This window comes from Cnephaeus nilssonii (assembly GCF_951640355.1).
Source record: "Cnephaeus nilssonii genome assembly, chromosome: 10".
NCBI lineage: Eukaryota > Metazoa > Chordata > Mammalia > Chiroptera > Vespertilionidae > Cnephaeus > Cnephaeus nilssonii.
In genome coordinates, this window is record NC_137081.1 from 37,535,200 (window position 1) to 37,557,247 (window position 22,048).

Here is a 22,048-nt window from a genome sequence, read left to right on the forward strand (position 1 = left end):
TATATATATTTTCAATATGGATAAAATTAAGCCATTAAATCTACATTTTTAAATCAGAAAGATTATTCACTCATTGATTCAGAATTTACTAAAAGACTTCTGCAACACAAATGGAAAACAAGAATACTCCTGGACGACAAATAAGACATTGGCCCTGTCTTCTAGGAGTTCAGTTTATCTAGAGGGGATTACAGATGCACACTCAGGGGTGGGGGAAGCAGAGTTTTCCACCCCAAAATATGACTTTTGGGAATATTGATTATTTTAAGCAAGTTATTTTCAAGACATGAGAGACTCAGAAAAACCCCTTGAAATTCCCCCTAACTGCCTAAGAGAAGTTAGAGGACCTGCTCCAGGAAGGGAGATATCATCAGAGTTAACTACGGTTTAATAGGAACCCATTTGACCAAGGTCCTTTCTGTGTCCCATTGTTAAGATGGCCCAGGAGGGAGAAACCAAGATGGCGGCAAAGGTAAACTCCTAAACTGCCACCTCGCACAACAATTTCAAAACTGCAACTAAAAGACAAAACTTCTATCCCCAGAACCACAGGAAAGCTGGCTGAGTGGAAGTTCTACAACTAGAAGGAAAGAGAAAAGAACACAAGTGCTGAAAAGCTGAGGTACGGAGGCACGCCAATCGGGCTGGTGGCAGGCGACTGGGCGCGCTGCTTTTTTTCAACCTGAAGGGAAACAAGCTCCCGATCACTCTGAAATCCAGTTTCTGGGGAGATGCGGGGGACCCAGACGCCTACTGGGAGAAGCTGGACTGTCGGCCATCAGGTCAGAAAGTGAGGGTGACTTTCTTGCAGAGGTGCGCCCAGCAATCATTGTTTACTGTGCTGGAGCGTGGGACGCGGGGACTTGGAAACGCGGAAAGACAGAGAAGGCAGACTAGCAGCCATTGCTGTTTGCCACGCCCTAGCCTAGTGATGCCCTGAGACCCCGCCCCGCACAATCTACAAACCCACCCAAGCTCTGTGCAGCAGCTTTTGCATATAAACGGCCTGCCCTGTCGAAGCTTAACCAAATAAACTGCAGCTCCAGTCAGACAGCTCCAAAACCTCCAAACCCCAAGCAAAGAGGAGAAAACTGTAGTTCTTGCTGTTGCTCCTGCTGGGTGGCCTCAGACAGTAGCTGACCTGCACCCTATTGGAGATCCAAAAACTAGTGTATCTAGTGGTCTGTGTGAGACAACACTAGATTTAAACTACTCTCATAAAGGACACATTCAAGAGGCAGACTCAGTGAGCACCAAAGCCCCACTGGAACAAGTCCTGCCCCATAAGCGTGTCTCCAGCACAGCAATTCTTCCGTTATAGGCACAGTGGGTCCTCACAGCCAATTGGCCTGGAGGTCAATTCCTCCCAGTGACACCAACAACAATCAAGACTTAACTACAACAAGACTGTACACACAGTCCACAAAGGGGTGCACCAAGAGTGTCCAACCCAGGTAACTGGGAGGCTGACCCATTGAACCATATAGGACACCTAAGCACACAAAGCCACCCTACCAACTCAGGGAAGCAGCGAAAATGAGGAGACAAGGAAACAGATCACAAACGAAAGAAATGGAGGAGAACAAACGACTGGATATAGTGTTCAAAACCACGGTTATAAGGTTTTTTAAGAATTTTCTAGAAAAGGCCAATAAATTTAATGAGACCCTCAAGGATATGAAAAAGGACCAACTAGAAATTAAACATACACTGACTGAAATAAAAAATATTATACAGAGACCCAACAGCAGACTAGAGGAATGCAAGAATAAAGTCAAAGATTTGGAATACAAAGAGGCAAAGGACACTCCTCCAGAGAAGCAAGAAGAGAAGAGAATCCAGAAAGTTGAAGATAGTGTAAGGAGCCTCTGGGACAACTTAAGCGTACCAACATCAGAATTATGGGGGTGTCAGAAGAAGAGAGAGAGCAAGATACTGAAAACTATTTGAAGAAATAATGACCGAAAACTTCCCCCACCTGGTGAAAGAAATAGACTTATAAGTCCAGGAAGCGCACAGAACCCAAAACAAGAAGAATCCAAAGAGGACCACACCAAGACACATCATAATTAAAATGCCAAGGGCAAAAGACAAAGAGAGAATCTTACAAGCAGCAAGAGAAAACAGTTAGTTACCTACAAGGGAGCACCCATACGATTATCAGCTGATTTCTCAACAGAAACTATGCAGGCCAGACGGGAATGGCAAGAAATATTCAAAGTGATGAATAGCAAGAACCTACAACCAAGATTACTCTACCCAGCAAAGTTATCATTCAGAATTGAAGGGCAGATAAAGAGCTTCACAGATAAGAAAAAGCTAAAGGAGTTCATCACCACCAAACCAGTATTATATGAAATGCTGAAAGGTATTCTTTAAGAAGAGGAAGAAGAAGAAAAAAGTAAAGATAAAAATTATGAACAACAAATACATCAACAAGTGAATCAACAAGTGAATCTAAAAGTCAAGTGAATTAAAAATCTGAGGAACAGAATAAACTGGTGAATATAATAGAATCAGGGGCATAGAATGGGAGTGGATTGATAATTCTCAGAGGGAAAGGGGTGTCTGTGTGGGGGGTACGGTAAGAGACTGGACAAAAATTGTATACCTATGGATGAGGACAGTGCGGGGGAAGGTAAGGGCAGAGGGTGGGGTGGGAACCGGGTGGAGGGGAGCAGTGAGGGGGGTGTGTGTGAAAGGAGAAACAATTGTAATAATCTGAACAATAAAGATTTATTAAATTAAAAAAAAAAAGATGGCCCAGGAAACATCTGCATGTAAATTGCCCTCCTGCTTTTTGAAGTTCCAAACCACAGCCCACCCAGCCACTTCTCCTTAGCTCACAGTGGCCTATAAGCCCCAACTGCCAGATTTGTTCTAGGCTCCCATATCCTTATGGAACCACCATGTGTACGTATATTTAGTTATTTTCTTCTGTTAATCTGTCTCCTGTTAACTTGATTAAGTTAGACCAGCCAGGCGAATTTAGAAGGGTAGAAGGAAAACTACTTATCTCCCTTACAGCACAAATAGGAATGCATAATACATTCCAAGTCTCAAAGTAGCACAGCTCAAAGGATTTAGAATTAAGATGGACAAAGAAAGGACTTCTCTGTGAATAAAGGTATAGGAAAATGTGCAGGCTAGAAAACAAGTGTTATTTTCAACCAAATAAAGTTCAGCATTGCCACATCATGAGATAAAAAGAGGCTGTGGCAAGAGGTAAGGCTAGACAGAGTTGAGGGGGCCTGCTTGTAAACAGCCTTGCACATTGTTTCCAGGGTCTTATTCTGAAGGAATTGGAGCCTATTTGGAGTGCTGTAAAACAAAGAGACACAGGGTCAGATTTGTGTGCTCAGCTGTCAGGGTAGTGGAAAGGCTGATTAGAGAGAGAGAGAAGATTAAAGTCAAGCTTGGATTGAGTACAAAATTGTTATTGCATATGGACCTATAATGTCAGTTTAATATACAAAAATGATTAGAAATAAAGGTGCTAAGCATTTTGTAGGACCTTTGGTATAAAATATCTTATAAAACCTTTCCATTAACCCTTTGCACTCGCTTGCTTTTTTTCTCGATTCCTTTATTCTACTCGGGATTTAATTTTTTAAATACCCCAGATTTTACAAAGCGCGGCAGTAGAATAAAAAACTGGATTTTCTTTTCATACAAACTTATTTATTTGGATTTTTTTATATTTCAAATTATTGATACATTCAAAGAGTATGAAAAGAGCTGCTACCGATGCTGTGTCGAGTCACACTCGACATCCGAGTGCAAAAGGTTAAGTTATAAGGATCTCTGGATTTTAAAGGGCAAACAGTATAGAAGGGTAAATAGGAAAAAAATGAGACCTATTGCTATTCCAATAGAAAAGCAAAGAACGGCTCATGTGAAAATTTAGCCTTGTAAAGGACAGCGACTTTTCACGTGGGAACTCTTCTTTTCTTTTCTTTTCTTTTCTTTTCTTTTCTTTTCTTTTCTTTTCTTTTCTTTTCTTTTCTTTTCTTTTTTTCTTTTCTTTTCTTTTCTTTTTTAATATATATTTTATTAATTTTTTACAGAGAGGCAAGGAGAGGGATAGAGAGTTAGAAATATTGATGAGAGAGAAACATCGATCGGCTGCCTCCTGCACACCCTCCACTGGGGATGTGCCTGCAACCAAGGTACATGCCCTTGACTGGAATCGAACCTGGGACCCTTCAGTCCACAGGCCGACGCTCTATCCACTGAGCCAAACTGGTTAGGGCAACTCTGCTTTTCTTGAGCCTCAATGTCCTTTAAAAGAAAATATCCCATTTAACTTTAAATGGTTTTCTGAGAAAGAAAACAACAACAACAACAAAAAACTTACACAAGACACACTGCATATATTGAAGCACTATACAAGTATAAGGTGTTATAAACATTACTTTTTCTAATCCCCGATTTAAGTAAAGCAAACGGCCAATCTCCAAGAAGGCTGCATACCTATCACTAATTCTCCATCTATAAAGGGGCAAAACAAATCTCATCCCAGAAATCATCAGGGTACACTGTATTAAAGATAGGAAGGCAAGCCCATAAAGACAACATCTGCCTATTCTGCTATTAGCCATTGTTTTTTCTTCCTGGAACTCCATTAGCATTGATAAGAGTGGAGTGTGTATATCTTAGCATGCTAATAGTGTAGCATTAACCTTCCTAAGCACTAATGGATATGATGCACTTAGATTTCTGCAGAGGAAGAGATAGATTTTTCTATTTTAAGAAAAATGCAAACATATATTTTACAGTAAACTGACTCACAGAGAAGTTAAAATTGTAATTTGAAGGCCCCTTGAAGAAATGGCTGAGTCTAAGATTGGGACAGGAAATATGCGAATGAGCCTTAAGCATCCTTTAGTGCCATAAAGGATATGCTAAAACAAACAAAAGACACGCAATAATGGATTTATCAAAGAGACATAGGAGTCAATAGAAAAAGCTCCCAATGGCCAAAGATGGAACTATTTGAGCAACAAAATAAAGTAGCATTGAGTTAAAACCCGAAGTGTAAAATACATATCCATGAATCTATACTAATAAAAGTAAATGATTGAATAAATCAATGTGCAGAGTTCCAAATAATTTTTGTAGATACATATCCTTCGAGGAGGTGGAGCATAATCCCTCCCCCTTAAGCGAGAGCGACACATGGTGACTTCCTTCCAAGAGTACAGAATGGAAAGGGGGCAGAAAAGAATAACTTGATCGCAGAGAAACTTGACAGACACCACCTCAGCCAGGCGATCAACATCAATAGTAAGAAGTCATGTTGACAGTACGTGCCCTTCATAGCATGCAATGGGAAGGTCACTTTATAGCTAGTCTATCTCCCCAAAACCCATAACCTCAGTCTTATTATGAAAAAAACATCAGACAAATCCCAATACAGGAAAATTCTAGAAAATACCTGGCCAGCACTACACAAAACTGTCGAGTTCATCAAAAATAAGGAAAGATGAGAAACTGTCACAACCAAGAGAAGACATGATGCTAAATGTAACGTGGTGTCCTGGAGGGGGTCCTCAAACAGGGAAAGGCAAAAGCTAAACAAACGGAGCTAGGATCTGGACTTCCGTGAATAATAAGGTATCAATATCAGTTTCTTAATTGTGGCAAATGCGCCATTCTCAGGAGACTCACAGGAGAAACTGCTGCAGGGTGTGTGGTGTGGGAACTCTCTGTACGAACATCATTATTTTTCTGTAAATCTAAAACTGTTCTAGAATATAACGTTTCTTTTTTAAAAGTATAATTTGAGCTGTTTTAAAAGTAATATTATTCCCTGCAAAGACAAAGCTGTGAACCAGAACTTTTAAAATGTAATCAAATGCACAAGGATTTCCAAATGCTTCGGAAGGTGGTGTCTGCGTGGTCCATTAGTGGGGCCTGTTTGGACTTTGCATGGCAGCAGAGGTCTTTGTGATGGATGATTCGAGCAGGACTTGACTGTCCACATTATGGTGTCATCTTAAGTGCTTTGCACATTATAGTGAGCTGGAGGATGGAAGATGGCGAGCCGTGTGCTCCCCTTTTCCATGACTTGGTTTATTGTACTCTGCGGACACATCTGTAAACATGACAGCTCCCTCTGTGATCGGAGAGTGGCCTCACCCTCCTGTCCCCCAGGGCTAGTGTGTCTCCTCACATCCCTGACAACGCTGTCAAATCCTTATTCAGGGGTTCCTGGTGAGCTCTCCCTGTCTGTTTGAGTGTTGCGTCTCCGAGGCGGGTCTCCCAGAGGGCAGGGACTCCACTCTTCCTCTCTGCGGCCACACCACTTCAATGCAGCACTTGACACACCGTGGAGGCTCATATGTGATTTGTGGCAGATTATTATTCGTGCTTACACAACTGGATTTTACCATTTGCATATCTGGGAAAGACCTAAAGACGCTGTTTAAACCAAATGCAGACTTTCACCTCTTTCCCTGCTTCTAAGGTAGGAGGCAATTTTCAAAGGTGTGTACTATTTATACAGAGGGCTGAAAATTTAAAAGATTAATTTTGAAATAAGTAAATATAGAGAGACACAGGAATGGAACTATATTAACAAATAGTGGTCTCCTTGTCAAAATGTAAATGGCACCACAGGAAATTAAGTTTCTTGTCCCAAATTTGAAATTGACAATTTAATTCATCTTCAGATTCTTTAGACATTTCAGCCTAAGAATCTATGAAAACTATATTAAAAATATAGTGTCTACTCAGACTTGGCATTTTCCTCTTGCTTCACTCTCAGTGTGGATCTCCCATTAAAAGGACATCTTAGTGATTTTCAAGAAGGTGCATTCTCAGATCAGGTCTCTAGACAGACCCTGCCCTCTGCATTCAAACTTAGTGGAAGAAAGTAGACAGAAGTGAGAGAAGTAGATCTGGAAATAGAAGCATATTTGGTTTTAAAAAAATAAACAAGACTTGTATATATTTAGAATGTTCCTTGTTATCTAGAAATCTGTTAAAACGTGTCTCCAGTTGCATAAATAAGCCCCACCCTACCCAGTAAATAAACGGAGCCAGCACAAACAAAACAGCCATGATTCAGAAAGGCAAATGTGATGACTACCTGGAGAACACCCACGGGGGACAGAGGCGTTTAACAAAGAAGTGCAGCGCGGACAAGCTCAAAGATCTCACCGCTTTCTCTCCCTGCCTTCGATGTTCAATGTGCAGGGAGTGATGAGAGCAGGCTGGTCTATTCCTTTTGAACACTTTTTTAGTCACAATTATAAGACTTGAAATCGGAAAGTGAAATAGTCACAACTCGATATCATTATCATTAAGCTACTTACCTTGCTTCATTACAGGCTGAACTTATATGGTGTGATTTCCTGCTCATCCCTCTGGCTAGAATATTTGTTGTATCATCTTCTTTAGCACCCCCAAATTTATTGTTAACTATGTTTGTTCTTAAGCTTTTTTTGAAATACAAGATTTATTTATTTAACTATCAACACCTCTGAGAGGGCTATTAGTTCGCTGAGAAGGAAGCGACACCACGTCTGAGTGGAAGTGAAAGGTGAAAGATGAAATCCAGAAGTCCACCTGATTCTGGAGCAAATAAAAGTGGAGCGAATGTGGCCAGGCTTGGTAATCCACGTGCTTCTTAGGAGCAGGCACTCTAACCCTGACTTCGCAATTCCCACTGGGATGAGAGCAAAGCTCCATCAGGTATTTCATTCTCCTCCAAGTCCTTTCATCCCTCCTTCATCGCTTCCCCAGGCTCCTTCCTCCATTCTGCAGGGCTCAGTGGAAATGGAGGAGGGGTGTGCCTGACCCAATCATTCCAAAATTATATCCCACATAGTGCATGCCTGTTCTAAGCATTCTCTTCACACATGTTGCTTTATTTTGCCCCAAGGTAGTGGTAGGTATCATCTCCTTTTTACTGATGAGAGAAGAGAGGCATGTTCAACTCACTGACTTGCTAAAGCAGAACAGTTAATAAGTTGGTGGTGCTGAGGTTTGAATCCTGATCACGTGCCTCCTAAAGTCCATGTCCTTTTATGTTGAGTCCCATGAAATTATTATGATCAACAGCCTTCCTGATTTGAAGACTACCCTTCAGTTAACATTACAGCTCACATCCTTGCCCCATTCAACTTCTTATTGGACCAGTTTGACTTTTTTTTCCCTGCCTGGGCTATTATTTCTTCTTCGCATTTATTGCTTTACTATGAAAAGATGCTAAATGGAGATTTAAAATATTAAGATCACAACCATCCTTGAAGGAAAAAAAATGTAGAAATTGCAATGCCACACGCATTCTAAGAACAACCTCTGGACACTGAAGTAGCTGAAGTATTTATTCTGTTAGAGAAATTATGAAGAATGAGAGGAGGAAAATATTTTTCAGAAGTGCAAGAAAAAAATCTGACTTGCTATGCATTAACAGCGGTAATGTAATATGAAGAGGCCCTGCTATGCAAAGCCATTTTTAGTCAGCTGCTTTGGTTCATGTTCAGATTTTCTTTTAAATCAATAGCACTTGCTCTGCTTGCCTCAATTTGAAGGCAATTGCATTCCAGTAAGACACACATAAACACAGAATGGGGGTGGAAATGAGTCAGTCTTTTCCTGTCCCAAGATTAAAACTTTCTTTGCTTTTCTGAAAACATGGCTCAAGCTATCCAACAATAATTGAATTGGCTGTTCTGTAAATTATAGGGCTGACCACCACATAAACAGCAGAGAAGTGCACATGGGTAGTCAGTAGTCAGCTATCATGTTTCTGATAATCTTCAGAACGTTCTACTTAGATAATCATAAAGCACTCTAAGGGAAAAGTGAGTGATGGAGAAGTGAGTCACTTTCTATGCAAACTTCAACATCTGTCATTGTATATGTAACATGCATTAGACATTTATGACTCATCCCTATAGATGAAAAATGTGGTCAGCGCAAGATATCTGAAATACGGCAATGTATCTACTAAGACTGTCACAATATCCTCTGGTGTTAAGGGATGGAATTTCTAGGTGACTTCCTAGAGAAAAGATCTTTCTGACAGATTAGGTGCTTTTCCTAAGGAAATGATTCATTTGCCAACACTAGTGTTGAGTATATTTTTAAAAGCTCATTTAAAAGTGTATTTGTAAACATGGCTATGTCTCAAGCATATGTAATCTCTGCAGATATGATAGAGGACAAAAGAGACACTGCCACTGTTGCCACATAGATCACTCACATAGGTCACTTCTGGTCTAGCTGGGGAGACAGACACTAAATAAAAAGTTGCACTGTGATTACTTGCAATGAAAGAACTCAAGAGAATTGTCTACTGATAGAGAAGCATGGCTATAGAGACTTTAGAATGGGGGGTCAAGGAAAGCTCCTTTCGGGAACTGACCTTTAAGGGCTTGAATAATGAGTAAGAGTTAGCCAACTGAGGAATGACAACAAGGAGTAGAAAAGGGTGAATATTCTAAGTGAAGGGAGAAATGTGCAAGTCTTTCCTGAATCAGCAAAGAGCTTGGTGCATTCAGCAGCTTGCAAAATGCCCATATACTAGTAGCTGTGATCTAGTGTGTGTGTGGCGGGGGGCGGGGGGGGGGGTGGGGGGGTGGGCAGTAACCTTTGAAAACTTTGCTCTGGAACAGGGATTTTTATCTAATGGCAATGGGGAGCTATTGAAGAGTTTTAACTGGAAAGCAGCATAAGCACTTTTGTGTGTTAAAAGCTCATTTTGGCCCTGGCCTGGTGGCTCAGTGGGTTGGAGCATCATCCCATGCACCAAAAGGTTATGTGTTTGATTCTGATCAGGGTGCATACCTAGTTTGGGGATTTGATCACTGGTTGGGGCATGTCCGGTCGGTAACCAATTGATATTTCTCTCCCATATTGATGTCTCTCTCTCTCTCTCTCTCTCTCTCTCTCTCTCTCTCTCTCTCTCTCACACACACACACACACACACACACACACACACACACACACACAGAAATAAGTAAAACGTCCTTCGGTGAGGATTTTTTTAAAAGTTCACGTTGGCTACAGTGTAGAAATGAATGGGAGGCTAAAAGAGAAAGACTAGATGGAGAGTAACCAATTACATCCTGGCAAAGAGATGATTGTGACTTAAAATACGGTGGTTGCCCTGGGGATAAAAGAAGAGGAAAGATGAAGAGATACTAATGGGATGCAATCCACAAGACCTTAGAGAGAGTTCCTGGAACCTCCCAGAACCCAGGAATATACCTAGGAAGATGAAAATTCCACTTCCTGAGAAGGCCAACAGTGGAGGACAAAACCATTTGTCTTGGAGAAGAACAAAAGGTCAGTTTTGAACATGTTAATTTTGATCTTATGATCTCTTTGATCTTTATGGGATATCTACGTATGACACAAGAAAGATATGTTAAGTAGGTGATTGGATATATGAGTTCCATCAATCTTTAGATTTGTTGCTGCAGAATCACTTTAAACATTTGATGATCTGACTCCACCCCAGGACTAATATATTAGAATCTTCAAGAGAAATAGCCAATTTAATATCCCGAGGTTAAATGCGGTGAAAATATTCAGTTATCACTAAAGAGTTGCACTAGTTAAACTTTAAACTTCCTGACAACTTTGAGTGCCTACAAATGTATGACTAGAAAGATGGCCAGACTGGATATTAAATCTGTTATTACTTTCTAGGAGTGAATGTGCACACCGTGAAACACCCTGGAAAAGGAAAGCTATATCTAGATTCTTCTATTTACATTTCCATGTTTGTATCATATGATGCTGCCCCCTTGGCCATTAACTAATTGATCCAGGAACCAGGTCCTAGCCAAAGGCAACCTTGTGATTGTTCCAGTGGTCTGTAAGATGATCTTTCTTAAGAATCCAGCCCAATGTTGCATCATTTTGGATAGTAACTAATTTACCAAATCAGATTTTATCCTGACCAGAGGAAAGGGGAGTGGGAAAAGTATACCAGAAAAAAAACAAAAGCATATGGATAAGTAGAAACACAAAAGTTAAGGGAGACTCAGGCAGAGAGAGGCAAGGAGAAACAGAAGCAGAGTCACGGGTATGACAATTAGTAGGACAAAGCTCAAGAGATACCTGCTTCTGATCAGATGACAATGTGGCTAGATTCCCCAGTTCATTACAGTTTATTTATTCAACAAGTATTTATTGAGTACCTACTATGTGCCTGGCACTGTTCTAGGTACTAGGCATATTCAAATGAACAAAACTATTGTCATTGACATCCCATTCTAGGTACATCAAATTGAGTGCTATGGGGAAAAAATAAGGCAGTATGTAAGGACATAGATAGGGATGGCAGAAGGGGCAATTTCCAGGAAAGGAAGGCCTCTCTGAGAAGGTAACATTAGCTGAGCCACAATAGATAAAGAGCATTCCAGGAAGAAAAAATGAGAAGTACAAATGCTTTTAAATGCAAGTCTGTTGAAATGTTTAACAGCAAAATAGTTCATAATGTTGGACACCAACAAACAAGGGATAGTGGGAAAGAAGATGAGGTCAAAGAGGGAGGCCAGTGCAACTCATTCAGGGACTTGTAAGCCATGGTTGAAGCCTTAACTTTATTCTGAATGTTGTCACAGGAAGCCATTGAGGATTTTGAGCAAGGGGATGGCATGATCACATTTATGAGTTAGAGGAATTACTCAGGCTTCTATTTGGAGACTGTAGAGGAGCATGAGAGAAATCAGGGAGACCAGTAAGAAGGCTACTCCAGAAACCCAGGCAAGAAAGAATGGTGCCTTGTACAAAGTAGAAGCAGTAGAAAGTATAGAAAGCAGTCAGGTAAGGCATGCATTCTGAAATTAGAGCTAACAAATGTAGACAACGGGTTGGATAAGGGAATGGAGTTAAGGATTACACAAAGGTTTTGATTCTCAACAGCTGAATACAATTTATTGAGAAGAGGAAAAAAACAAACAAAAAGAGCCAATGACTTTGGTTTTGGACATATTAAATTTGAGAAACTTAATAACATTCAAATGGAGAAATTTGGTAGCTAGTTGGAAATGGGGGTCTGAAGTTCAGGAAATATGTCAGGACTGCAAATATAAATTTGGGAGTCATCAGCATATCAGTCCTGAGAGTGTGCCTGTTAAAATGGTTTCCTCTGCTCTATTTCCCTCCTCCCCGCTGCTGTACCTTCATATAAAACTCTAATTATAGGCGGTAGCCTGGCCATGTCTTTTTCCTGAAACCTGGTTGAACCATAAGTAACATAGCAACTAAAAAAATAAATGAATGCAAGAGCTAGAAGACTAGCTTGTGTATGCATTACTTGAAATTGTGCATAGGTGGGATGCCTCCTGCCACTTTGGCATCTGTACCCAGTAACTTTTTTTATTATTATTGATTTCAGAGAGGAAGGGAGGGGGAGAGAAAGATAGGAACATCAATGATGAGAGAGAATCGTTGATCGGTTGCCTCCAGCACACCTCCCACTGGGGATTGAGCCTGCAACCCAAGCATGTGCCCTTTACTGGAATCAAACCCGGGACCTCTCAGTCCACAGGTCGATGTTCTAGCCACTGAGCCAAACCAGCCAGGGCCCCAGTAACTCTTCATAACCTAATAAGAGAGGAGAATAAAGGAGTCTTGCTATTTGTTTTTGTTTTGTTTTACTAAGCAGCTTACTCACTGAGTCCTTCATGAAGCCCTAATTATCCTTTTTTGTCAGAGTGATTCTTTTTCAGAACTCTTAATCATATCTGTTGCTGCTTTGCTCTCCCAGAAAATGCTTTTACCCTCAATAATTGCATGTTCCAATGCAATGTGAAGAATTATACACTTCAGAGCAATTGTACTATTGTATTTAGCATCTCAATAACATTTCCTTTGCTAATTCATCTTTCTTATTATTAAAGCTTCTTATTGTTAAACTTCGTCTTGGAATATTTACTTCTAGTTCTTAGGGACAGGTAGACTGAATAAAACATGTGGATTTAGCTTTCTCTTTTATCAGGAGCAGGAGACTTACCTAGGTATTTACTGGTTATAACCAAGGATCTATCTAATTGGCTTGTAATAACACCTTCATAATCTCTTAAAAGAATTACTTTATTTCTCAAGCCTTTAACTCATGACCAAAAAATGACTAATATTGAATGACCATCCTGGAGTGCTTGATAGTAGTAAAAATATATGTAAAAATGTGCAATATAACTAAATTTCCTAAATGTTTGGATCCCACATTCTTATGATATTTGAGAACTAAATATAATGAAAACCACAAGCCCTTGGGGCCTTGGTTTTAAGATTTCTCTTTAAAAATAATGCTATTATTCTCTGAGGACATGAGAACAGTATTACTTTATTTAGTTAAGCTAACCAAAAATAGAACAGAGGAAATCATTAAATGAGTAAACATATATCTTTCAGTGTGGCCCATTCATGATATGTCTTAAAAGTACAAGATGACTTACATTAGAGAAAATATCTCAAAAATGATACTTTTATCATTGGAGAGGAATGCCTGATAGTCTCAATAATTACTCTGGCATAAACTACAATGCTGGTGGTTGTGTTATGTACTGCAGTCTCACGAACAAGCAAACATAGTGTTTTATAGCAGCACAGGAAGGAAGTTTACTGAAAAGTAGCTCTTAATGTGTCCATTTATATCCCACCTCCCTGAAAAGGCCTCAAATCTAGAGAGAATACAGAGTGGAAAATTTCACTCTCAATTTAGACATCTCTCCAGACTCCTGGGGAAGATGCTCGCTGGCTTCTGCTGTGGCTGACACCGAGCTGGAGATGACATGACGACCCCCTGGGCCAACGGCTCCAGGCCAGACTGGAACATGAGCTACTGGACTGGACACATTCTGCCTTATGTCAGGAACATTTTGGTGTGAGAAATAAAAGAAGCCTTTCCTGGAATTGATGTTGGTCAAAATTCTGATACACTTAGATGTTCTTTGAGCAGTTCCAATTTTAGGGAGAAATTCTGGGGAAATGCCAGAATCTGAGTTAGCATTCTTAGTTGTTATTCCAACAGCTGTTATATGTTCAGCGAATAGCTGTCTGATTGGGTTTCTTAGCACCGCTCCCAACACAAGGCAATGAGGCAGCACTCTATATTAAATCTGACCAAAATTCTACTTTGTTTAAGCCAAGAAAAAAAAATGACACTCATCTGCCAATACTGGCAAGAGTAATTAGGGATTCTGGGGAAAATACCTTCAAGAAAAAATATGCGAGGAAGGGTTAAAGAAAGACCTTTGTCATTATTTTGGAAAATCTGAATTCCCAGGCAGATTCTAAGACATCTCTAGTTATCCCTTCTTCAACCACCTATTTTATCTTGATGAAACCAAGTTTTAAGTAGATAAAGTATCTTGCTAAAATTCACAGTACTGAGCTGTCGAGCTGAGACGAGATCTAGGTTCTTCTCGAGCATATGGTCCTTGAGAGCAGACAGCCTGCGAGCTATGAACTCAGCACGCGCACAACCCGAAGTAGTACCTGCACCGTAAGTACCTTTCATGGTGGGTGCTGAGTACACGCTCTGCTTCCTCTGCTTAGGAGATGCGTCCTGTGACTGTGGACAAAAAGAAAAAGCAAAAGTCTGGTATTTGGATAAGAAGACAATGCCACCAGCCTGTGAGGGAAATAGACGCTGTGCTGCACTTCAAAGAGCTTTCTGATGTCCCCCCTCGGGAAACAGAACTCTGACCAATGAGAAATTATAGACATGTTCAATGATATTACAGTCTTAAAATACATATGAAGCTATAGGCTATATTTTACCATAAAACTCTTCGTCCATTGCAGTCTTAAAATTGCTTTTTATTTTTCCATCTAATAACATTATTTTATTTATAAAAGGAAGAGAAAAAGAGACACTAATCCTCTCCATTTCAAAAAAAAAACACACAAAAAAAAACACACATAAATGCCAGGACAAAATATACTCCAAAAGCTATGTCCATGGAATGATTATCCTGTTCCCAGGATCGGGCCTAAACGGGCAGTCGGACATCCCTCCAGGAGTCCCAGATTGGAGAGGGTACAGGCTGGGCTGAGGGACAACCCCCCGCCGTGCACGAATTTCGTGCACCGGGCTTCTAGTGTTAAGATAATATTTTTTTCTATGTTCAAAAGATAAATCCTTTTCTAACAAAATGGCTATATGACACTCTTACCTAAGCACATTGGGTTGGGATTTCTTTCTCTCAGACGACTCTTGAACAGTGCAGGGGTAAGGGACACCGAGGCCCCACCCAGTTGACTTGACTCCCCCAAACTTACCTGTAATCAGCCTTTCAGATGAGCAGATTAAACCAACCACTTAAGAGAAAAAAAGTATTTTTGATCCAGGGTGGGGAATCTGGAGGTGGGAAATTGGCTTGAGAATGAGAAAACACTGTTTGCAACCTGCAGTTGGTTGAATCTGTGTATGCAAAACCCAGGGGTTGGAAGTGTCATCTGTATTCATTGAAGAAAATCCACATACAAATGGACTTACACAGGTCATATCCATGCTGGGTATGTGTGTGTGTGTGTGTGTGTGTGTATATATATATATATATATATATATATATATATATATATATATAATATTATTTATTATAATAATATATATGTGGTCTATACTCAAATCAGATTATGTCAGACTCCTTTTTAATATTGTGTCAATTTGTATCTTAATATGTAAAATGTAGGGTTTTTAAGTGTTTGGAGCAATTATTTTTGCTTTGAAAAGCTCAAGTACAAATAGTTACAAGATACTTTTGGGGAATTATTCTACATTTGTCATGTATATTAGAAAGAACATAATGTACAGTCTAAAAAAACACACCTAGAAACTGTTTCACAAAGTTTAAAATAGAAATTGAGGCATCTTTCCTGGTACATACTAAAGCTTAATTGTTCTTAAAGTATCATCACAATGTTGGTATTTAGCTGATGCAAATCAATCTATTAAAAAGCAAAAAAAAAATTATTGTTAACAAAATTATATAGGCATCAAAACTTAATTTAATGAAATAATTTAATTTATTGAATTAATTACATTTAAAAATTTTAATTTTAAAATTATATTTCGTCACTGTAAGATATATTTGTGTAGAAATATAGAACACAGAAATATATTGACAAGTAAAATCTATTGAAAATAAACAAAAAAGATTGAAAAATGTCTTAACATAATAGTTCATTTAGCAAATTAAGTGGATCTTAAATAAACACTAGTATTATTTTTTTAAGTAAAAAAAATCAAACAAATAATTGCCAAATCCATATCAACCAAACAAATGGTATAAGCAAGTTTCTCCAGAATGGAATGTTTGGTAATAGTCCATTACGCAGAGGTGCCGGCAGGGGGACTCTGCAAAACGGACTGTAAACATGTGGATGACTGACATGAGTGTAGACATGTGAATGATTGACATTTCTGGTGTACCTCTACTGTATTCAGTTCCATCCTATTCCAGGATTTCTTATATATTTATTTTCACACACATATTCAAAGATCAAGTAGAAAATTAACTCTTTAGAAAAGTGTATTTTGTAACAGTAGTAAAACTTAAGTAATAAAAACTATATTTATGTGAGAGTTCAGTCTCCAAAACATTTTCACATATATAATTTCATTACCTTTTTAGTATTTTGATATTTTGTTCTTTCTACATTTTTCTGATTATGTAGTATATGCCTACTTATGCAGCCTTTGGGAAATTGGCTTCTAAATCTGTATGCAACTTATTAAATATTTGGCTCATTTCTGGGTGCAAGTTTATTCACTTCCTTGCATTCTTTATATTCTACATCACCAGTTTCCCTAGCCTCTCTTGGCTCCTATTTTCTATTTGAACTCCTAGATGTGTGTTTGGAGACTTTGGCCTCATGATCTGCTCTTGCCTTCACATACCAGATGTTTTAAGAGATGCCTGTCCCCCTTCTCTTTGCTACAGAATTCCAACATTGGCTGTCCTCAGCCTGTGATGGTCCTATGCCATCAGTCACTAAATTGAAATTATCAATACCATATCTTGCCACTAAAAGCAATAGTTTATTTGAGAACTTTTTTCAAGGGTATTTCATAGATATAGAATTAAGGTAACCTACAGACAGAGACTTAATGGCACATTTTACTATATGTTCATCACAATTATATTGATATCATATTTTATATCACAAAATCAAATTGTAAGAAAACTTACTTCTGCTTGCGTGTTGGTCACCCTCTTGTCATCTATTTCTGCAAGAGAAGTAGGTGTAATTTATTAGAAAGGTGATATTCTTTCTTATAATACCATTAACATTTTTAGTAACCCAGATCAAAATGATTTAATAATTGTCTATCTATATATATAAAACCCTAATATGCAAATAGACTGAACAGCAGAATAACTGAACAACCAAACAACTGAACAACCAGTCGCTATGATGTGCGCTGACCACCAGGAGGTTCATGCAGAACATGGCAGGCGTCGGCCACAGCGGGATGGTGGAGCAGATGAGCGGGGGTGCCAGACCAAGGTGGGGTGCCGGTCACTGTCATCGGGGCAAGCCTCTGATGATTACTGAAAATTTTTGCTCCCGCACACTGAGGTCCCACCTGGCACTTGCACCTGCTGCTGGTGCCAGAGCTGCTGCTCGCACCTGCCAATGCCATCCGTGGGTGCAAGCAGTGGCTGCCTGCCTTCCTGATTGCCCCTAACCGCTTCTGCCTGCCAGCATGATCACCCCCTAACCACTCCCCTGCCAGCCTGATTGATGCCTAACTGCTCCCCTGCCAGCCTGTTTGCCCCTAACTGCCATCCCCTGCAGGCCTGGTCACCCCTAACTGCCCTCCCCTGCAGGCCTGGTCACCCCTAACTGCTCTCCCCTGCAGGCCTGGGTCCCCCCCAACTGCCCTTCCCTGCAGGCCCGGTCACCCCTAACTTCTCTCCTCTGCCGGCCTGGTCACCCCTAACTGCCCTCCCCTGCAGGCTTGATCGCCCCCAACTGCCCTCCCTTGCAGGCCTGGTCCCTCCCAACTGCCCTCCCCTGCTGGCCATCTTGTGGTGGCCATCTTGTGTCCACATGGGGGCAGGATCTTTGACCACATGGGGGCAGCCATCTTGTGTGTTGGAGTGATGGTCAATCTGCATATTACTCTTTTATTAGATAGGATAGAGGCCTGGTGCATGGGTGGGGGCCAGCTAGTTTGCCTTGAAGGGTGTCCCAGATCAGGGTGGGGGTTCCCTTGGGGCGTGGGGCAGCTTGGGCGAGGGTCCTGTGGTGGTTTGCAGGCTGGCCACGCCCCCTGGTGACCCAAGCAGAGGCCCTGGTATCTGGGATTTATTTATCTTCTACAATTGAAACTTTGTAGACTTAAGCGGAGGCCAAGGCCAGGCCAGGGCTGCAGAAGCTTGGCTTCCTCCATCACCAGGGGGAACCCTAGCCTCCTGCTCTCTCCAGCTCCGTGGCTGCTGCCAATCTTGTTGGGATTTATTTATCTTCTATAATTGAAACTTTGTAGCCTGGAGTGGAGGCCTGGGCCAGCCAGGGTGTGCGGAAAGCTTGGCTTCCTCCATCGCTGGGGAAACCCAAGCCTTCCTCCTGCTCTCTGTGGCCACAGCCATCTTGGTTGGGTTAATTTGCATACTCGCTCCTGATTGGCTGGTGGGCGTGGCTTGTGTGTGATGGATTGATGGTTAATTTGCATATCACTCTTTCATTAGATAGGCTAGTAAGAGACCAAAATAGCCAAGCAACTAGAATGAAGAGTATATATAACTATTGTTTATTCTAATATTATTATCTTGGTTCCTAGCTTTTAAAAATATATGACTTTTATCTCTCTTGTACATCTTCTCTGCCTTCCAGCCACCTCATACAAACACACACACACACACACACACACACACACATACACACACACACTGCATGCTCATACGGTACACTGGGAAAACATAGAGACACAACATCAGACACAAACACATTGTTCTCTCTAATTTGTACCAAGGGGATTGTAACTGAAGGGGAGACTCAAAAAATATATATGCACACTTCTCCAGCTCTTTATTCTGTACAAAAACATTAAATAGAGTTCATAATATCTCCATGTTCTCTTCAGGGCCTCAACTTGTGATTCCCTAGCCAATACCAGAAATGTTTAGAAAGCCAAGTCATCAATGAAATATAAGGATAAATTCTTGTCTTTAAATACTGTTTAGCTTTCTCATTAAATAAAAATAAATACTATATTGAGTAGGGTGGAACACAATCAGTAAATACGTAAAAGATTTTTTAAATGATGGTCCATAATCTAAAACTACAAATATTCTTAAATAGGCTATTTTACCTATTTTAGCTTTCTCAACTATATTTTTCCCTTTTTTAAGGGCCATTTGGTCTGAAAGAAGAAATTCCTTGCTTTGAGAGACAATTATATAAGTCATCTAAGCATAATGTTTCAAAGAATATTGCTGTCATTGAAGATGGAGATGGGGATAAAAATAGCCTAGAAGGTCGAGTATTGATTAGTTAGAATACTCTTGAGACATTTAAATTCATGGAAGGAATAGGACATACTCAAGTCAAAGCAACTCAGACAAAAGTACAAAGCAAGCCAAGAATAGATCATGAATTTTTTTGAGATCCAGTGAAGTAAGTACGTTTCTATTTTCCTTAATAGATTGTTATTAAATTGGGGAGGTTATGTAGATATGCACATAAACTACAAACACAATTGTCTCTTTTTAATTTAATTTAATTTTTTCCATCACCATTTATCCCCTTTATGCCTTCTTCCACTCTCCTGCCACACACTGTTGTCCATGTCCATGAATTCTCTCTCTCTTTTTTTTTCTTTTTTGCTTAATCCCTCCACCATACCCCCCCAACACCCTTCCACCTCCATCAGAGCTATCTGCCCGCTCTGATTTTGAGAAGACTAGTTGTAATAAAAAGTGCTTATAAAAATAAAGTCTAAAAGAGAAGGAAATAATGAAGACCATGATCAAAGAATAAGGAAAAGTTTCTGAACAACAACAGAGTAAGAACTACAAAAACTAAGATGTGGGAAAAATATAAAGAGATAGAGAACCAAGGAAAGACTAGAGAATCTTGGTTGCAGCTGGCTGAGAAATTTGTTTCTTGATGAAAGCACTAGAGAGCACACATAATTCCTAATATGATTCTTCTACTTTTCTGTCTTGACCATAGACAGGTCTCTTAATTTCATGAGCTTTGGGGTTTTTCCTATCTGTGAAATGGGGTTGGGAAAGCATAATAATTCTCTGCCTTCCTCATTTCATCCTAAGCTTGTTTTTAGGAATAAAAAATATGAAAAAATTGGAGCATAACTCTCCACTCCTTAAGTATGGGGTGCACATGCAGAAAGGAGATATAAATATTATAAACCTCTAATAATAGACCATCAAAATATATGAAGCAAAAACTGATGGAATTAAAAAGATAGTTCTACAATAATAGTTGGAGATTTCGATACCTCATTCTCAATAATGGGTCGAACAACCAGAAAGAAGACAAGTAAGAAAATAGAGGTTTTTAACAACATAATTAATGAAACAGGCAAAATAGACAGTAATAGAACATTTACTCTATGATAGCATACACAATTCTTCTCAAGTGCACATTAGGATATTTTCCAGAATAGACCACAAATTAAATCTCAATAGATGTAAAAAGATATATATCATAAAAGTATCTTCTCCAACCACAATAAGATTAAGTTAGAAATCAATAACAGCAGTAAAACTAGAAAATTTAGAAATGTGTAGAAATTAAACAACACACTCTTAAATAACCAATGGATCAAAGAAAAAATCATAAACACAGAAAACCAGAGCTCAAGGGATACAGCAAAGGTAGTGCTAAGAGGAAAATTTATAGCTATCACTTCCTATATTAAAAATATTAAAATCAGCAACTTTGCAATTTAAGGAAGTAGGAAAAAAAAAGAACAAGCTAAATGCAAATCTGAAGGCCTGAGAACCAGGGAGATTGATAGTTTAAGTCCTGGTCCAAGTCCCTTGAGCATTCAGGCTTACACCAGAATTCTTATGATTGCCACCGCTGCCTAGTTCTCAGGCCTTCAGATTTGGACTGGAGCTATACCACTGGCAGATGACAGATTGTGGGACATCGTGGTCTCTATCATAATGTGAGCCTATCCCTCATAATAAATCTCTTTCCATATATCTATTTATATCCTATTAGTTCTGTTTCTCTGGAGAACCCTAACTAATATACTCATCAAAAACAAGGAAAGCATGAGAAAGTGTCAGAGCCTAAAAGAGCCTAAGGAAGCATGACAACTAAATGTAATGCGGTATCCTGAAAAAGAGCATTGTGTAAACACTAAGGCAATCTGAATGAACTATGGATTTCAGTTAATATGTCAATATTGGGTGGTTAATTATAACAATATAACACTGTAATGACTAAAGCAAAATGTTAATAATAGGGGAAACTCTGTGATGAGGGGGATAAATGGAAATTCAGTGTGCCCCCTGTGGAATTTTTCTCTAAAGCTAAAAATCTTCATCTGTCAATAAATAAAATAAAATAAAATAAAGAAAAATCAGGAAGCATGAATAAAAAACACGCTATGAATATGCTTTGCTATTGCTGTTGGGATTCTGTATGTGATTTGAATGACACCAGATGGTCATTATTAGAAAGTAAGTAATGTAACTGAAAGGAAGTTCATGAAAAAATATATAATTTTTAAAAATGTTATATGGGACTAATTAAAAAGATGAGATGAAAAGGTAGGATAAAGGTTATAAAGAGACATTTTCAATGTTCAATTAAAGTTGTTGAAAGGTTATGTAAGCAAGGATATGTTAGTGAAAAATGAGGAGTGAAATGATTTCTAAGTAAGTCCAGTGATAATGGGAGCTCTTTACTTTTATTTATTTACTGATTAAATGTTGAAAGAGAAGGAACAAAGTGTAAAATAAAATACTAGTCGTACCTGTTTGATTATACCTCCCCCCGGCTTGCTGCTTCTGTGTGTTTGTTCCTCATACCCAAATGCTCCTTCCCTCAATACTACTATTCCCCGAAGTTCCATCTTCTCTGGAAACT

General features: G+C 39.4%; 1 protein-coding gene across 2 annotated transcripts in view; it reads right to left on the reverse strand.

Annotated features, from left to right (window-relative positions):
• PPP1R1C (protein phosphatase 1 regulatory inhibitor subunit 1C) overlaps positions 1-22,048 on the reverse strand; it is a gene marked incomplete at both ends in the record, with an annotated part of 109,459 nt that overhangs the window by 40,155 nt on the left and 47,256 nt on the right. For both annotated transcript variants that reach the window (XM_079781714.1, XM_079781713.1), the window contains 2 exons: positions 14,483-14,543; positions 17,167-17,204. In XM_079781714.1, the coding sequence (XP_079637840.1) occupies positions 14,483-14,543; positions 17,167-17,204 (99 nt within the window). The remainder of the gene's footprint in view (positions 1-14,482; positions 14,544-17,166; positions 17,205-22,048) is intronic.